This window comes from Myotis lucifugus, unplaced genomic scaffold (assembly GCF_000147115.1).
Source record: "Myotis lucifugus unplaced genomic scaffold, Myoluc2.0 scaffold_845, whole genome shotgun sequence".
Classification (NCBI taxonomy): Eukaryota; Metazoa; Chordata; class Mammalia; order Chiroptera; family Vespertilionidae; genus Myotis; species Myotis lucifugus.
This window is the reverse complement of record NW_005871893.1, coordinates 76460-80099: the sequence shown is the minus strand read 5'-3', so window position 1 is coordinate 80099 and position 3640 is coordinate 76460. Positions and strand designations below refer to the sequence as shown.

The 3640-nt window shown below is 58.8% G+C and overlaps 2 protein-coding genes across 5 annotated transcripts in view; one reads left to right on the top strand and one right to left on the bottom strand.

The window, feature by feature from the left end:
- FKBP2 (FK506 binding protein 2) overlaps positions 1 to 1980 on the top strand; it is a 2818-nt gene extending 838 nt beyond the window's left edge. For 3 of the 4 annotated variants that reach the window (XM_006106550.2, XM_023747361.1, XM_006106551.3), the window contains exons 2-6: positions 612 to 780; positions 1106 to 1218; positions 1337 to 1383; positions 1719 to 1754; positions 1842 to 1980. In XM_006106550.2, coding sequence (XP_006106612.1) covers positions 616 to 780; positions 1106 to 1218; positions 1337 to 1383; positions 1719 to 1754; positions 1842 to 1903 — 423 coding nt within the window. In that variant the 5' untranslated portion in view covers positions 612 to 615 and the 3' untranslated portion in view covers positions 1904 to 1980. Of the gene's footprint in view, positions 1 to 6; positions 451 to 611; positions 781 to 1105; positions 1219 to 1336; positions 1384 to 1718; positions 1755 to 1841 lie in introns of those variants that run through there. The other variant, XM_006106552.2, reaches the window with a different exon arrangement.
- A 464-nt stretch (positions 1981 to 2444) lies between these two features.
- The window catches only part of PPP1R14B (protein phosphatase 1 regulatory inhibitor subunit 14B), a 4434-nt gene continuing 3238 nt past the window's right edge, over positions 2445 to 3640 (bottom strand). The window contains exons 3-6 of the mRNA XM_023747354.1: positions 3542 to 3564; positions 3125 to 3277; positions 2807 to 2839; positions 2445 to 2716 (exon numbers count right to left, since the gene is read on the bottom strand). Coding sequence (XP_023603122.1) covers positions 2648 to 2716; positions 2807 to 2839; positions 3125 to 3277; positions 3542 to 3564 — 278 coding nt within the window. The 3' untranslated portion in view covers positions 2445 to 2647. The remainder of the gene's footprint in view (positions 2717 to 2806; positions 2840 to 3124; positions 3278 to 3541; positions 3565 to 3640) is intronic.

The window sequence follows — 3640 nt, the reverse complement described above, 5'->3', positions numbered from 1 at the left end:
GCTCGACGGTCACCCGACACGGGGCCAGTCTGGGTCGCTTCCGCAGACCCCCGAGGGCTCAGAGCTGGGGAGGCGCCCCGGGCGGAGGCACAGGGTCGGCCTGGGGGATCTCCCCAGAGGACCGGGGCTCCCCGGAGCCACCCAGCGGCGATGTGTGGGTGCCTCGAGGCCGATCCCCTGCAGCGGCGGCCGAGGTGTGGGTGTGCTGGGCAAGGGGCAACTGGGTTTGGCGTGAGTGGTGTCGCCCGGTCAGGGCAACTGCTGTGCAGCCAGATAGGGTCTGGACTTTGCGTAAAGGGACGGGTGGGAATTGAAGAACGGAGTTGGGGGCCAGGAGGGAAGGAAGGGCTGAGGGTGAACAAAGGGGCGGGGCCCTGGCTGCTGTGGCCTCCCCTTACCCCCTCCCCCCGCTGCTGGGGTCCTCGGGCAAGCCCCCTTCTCCCTGGACTGGTAAGTGTGACCGCGGAGCCCGGGGGAGAGGGTGGTGACCCGGGACGAGGGGATCCCCAGGGGCAGGCAAGGTACGGTGGTGTGGAATCCTACTACCTGCAGGTATTCCATACCCTTCCTGCCCTCCCGGTCGATTGGTCGGTCGGGATCTGTTCCCGCAGAGACATGAGACTCAGCTGGGTCCTGACAGTACTGTCCATCTGCCTGAGTGCCCTGGCCACGGCTGCGGGGGCCGAGGGCAAACGGAAACTGCAGATCGGGGTCAAGAAGCGGGTAGACCACTGTCCCATCAAATCGCGCAAGGGGGATGTCCTGCACATGCACTACACGGTGGGTGAGGAGGCGGAGCTTTTGGGTGTGGGTGGGGATTCAGGGACCAAAAGGACTTGGGAGCCAGGTTCCCCCGCTACGGTGGGTGACCTTGGGCAAGTCCCTTCTCCCCTCTGCCAGTTTCCACGGTTCTATCCTGCTCTTCACTGTCTACTTCCCAGGTTGGCACCGACAAAGTTAGTGTACTGTAAGCTGCCTAAGGCTCTGTTCCCTTCTAGGACTATGGCCACCAATTCTGTGGGGGGACAGCTTGATGAGAGTAGATGGGGATGGGGTGCTATCAGAGTGGAACCGCCTCCTCATTGGCCTTCTCATGGTCCCACAGGGGAAGCTGGAAGATGGGACGGAGTTTGACAGCAGCCTGCCCCAGAACCAGCCCTTTGTCTTCTCCCTGGGCACGGGCCAGGTCATCAAGGGCTGGGACCAGGGGCTGCTGGGGTGAGTCAGGGGCCATGGCTGTGGTCCAGGTGAACTGTAGGAGGCAAGCCCCGGGAATGGGGGGGAGGGGAGGCAGGGAGCCTGAGTGCTGTCACATGCTGACTATGTTGTCCTGCAGGATGTGTGAGGGGGAAAAGCGGAAGCTGGTGATCCCATCAGAGCTGGGTAAGAGGTCCTTCCTGAGTGGGTATAGGGTTTGGGTATGTTTGGGGAAGGGTGAAGGCTTGGTTCAGCCTCTGTATTGGTCTCCCCCAACCATTCCTTACAGTTTATGCCTCTTCCAAGTTTAGCTGTGTCCAGCAATGCCAGGGCAAGACCCTTGAGGCACAGCTCTGATGTCCACCTTGTGCCCTTTATCTGGCCTTTGCAGCCCCCTCTCACCCATTACCCCTCCATTGCTGGCTGTTACTGGGCAGAAGCCTGGTTTCAGCCTGGATGTCTGCAGACCCTCTCTATCTGACCACAGCTCACTTTGTGTTTTTTGTGTGCATCTTTGACAGGGTATGGAGAGCGGGGAGCTCCCCCAAAGATCCCAGGTAATAGACCTTCCTGCCTCCTGTCTGTGGCACCTGTCCCGTCTCCTGTGGCCCTGGTTCTCATTCTACCTCACTTCTCTGCTGCAGGTGGTGCAACCCTAGTGTTCGAGGTGGAGCTGCTCAAAATCGAGCGACGTTCAGAACTGTAGCCAAGCTGGGGAGGGCTGGTGGAGAGACCCCCATCAGGGACCAGACTGTTTAAGAAAAAAAAAAATCTTAAAGCTCATGAAATGAGCCTGTGTTTGTTTGTGGGCCCCGAGAGACTTAGAAACCACAGTCCCAGCCTCTCCTCTTCCTCGGCATCCTGTACCCGTCTCCTTTTGTGGCTTCAGAACCTTGGGATCTAGGCTCAATAGCCTGAGGGTCAAGATAGCCAGGCCTTGGGTGGCATGGTGGCCCTTGCCCAAAGTGAAAAAAGAATTGCTGCCAACAGCAACAGTGCCCCCCCCCCCCCCGCCCCCCCAGCTCCCCAGCCACTTTTAGCTCCAGGTCTGGGAGCCAACACTGGGCTATCACCATGACTACGTGGCCTTCAGGAAGGCCTACAGTCACTTGGGGAGAAGCTGAGCTGGTAACCATTACAGAGCAGTGTGTCCCCCTAAAAGAGACCAACCAAGCCTGTTAGCTGCACCAAAGGCATATCCTAGCTTTATTAAAGGGCCCGCGTCGCAGAATCAATATAAAAACACAAAAAGTCCCATCAGTTTAATAATAATAAAAAAACCCCAAAATGGAAAACAAGGGGCAGGGAAGAGGCCCCTAAGTGAGGGGCACAGGGAGCCCTGCTCATGGCACCAGGCCTGGCCGCAGGGCCCCTTGGTATTGCTGTTGCTACGAGGTCAGGGGGCAGCGATTGTCCTGTGGGAGCCACCGTTCACCTGGGTTGAGGACCCTTACTTCTTCTGGGGTGTGCTCAGCTTCTGCATGCCCCGGATCTTGTCCAGCAGGCCAGAGATGAAGGCCTGGACAAGAGGGAGGACGTTAGGAAGACGAGATCCCAAGATGACAGGAGCCCAGGCTCTTCTCCCCCACCCTCTGGGGAAACCACTTACCTCAGTGGGTTTGTAACAGTCAACCAGCAGCTCCTAGTGGGACATAGGGGAAAAGTATAGCTGAGTTCTCAGAACAGGGGCCTGGAGGTGACCCTGCCCACTTCCAAGGGGCTGGGGACACCCCGAAGGTCAGGATGCCATCGCTAGGCAAGTAGCATGGGCCCCGTCTGCTGGAGGCAGAAGCTGAGGCTCAGTGCCACAGAGCTGGCGCATCAGACAAAAGGCCTGGCCCCAGAATCTCGCTTACCCAATTGGCACTGCCTCCCTGCAGCCCTCCACTCCAGCTCCCCCAACCTGACCCTGCCACCCCTCTCTCACCTTGACCCTGGCAGCCCGGGTATCATCACTCTCCATGTCCAGGAGTTCATCCACATCAATCTCCAGCTCGGGGATCTCCTCTTCCTGGGGGGGGGACAAAGGCCTGAGTTGGGGGAGAGGGTAAGAGGGGGGCTTGCTGGCTGAGGCCCTGCCCTACTTTGGGAAGAGCCAGCCCTCTCTGCCCAGCAGACAGCACCAGCTGCTCTGAGGAAAAAAACAGATCAGGCCCTTGCCAAGGAAAACTGCCCGATGGGGGGGGGGGGGGGGCACTCCCGTACCTGCCAGTGGGGGACCCTAGGGGGCAAGACTGTAGAGGTGGGAACACTGAGAAATGGTTCTCCTAACTTCGTGTGCCACGCTTTTTGCACGAGAGGGTGGGGTCAAGTGAGCCCGTCTATTAAGGCCTTTTCCCCTCACCCAAACACCTGTTAAAGATTTCCCTGGAGACGGAGGAAACGAGAGGAGAGGGTCAATCAAAATGGACAAGGGCTGCTGAAAGGGGAACAAAGAGACATA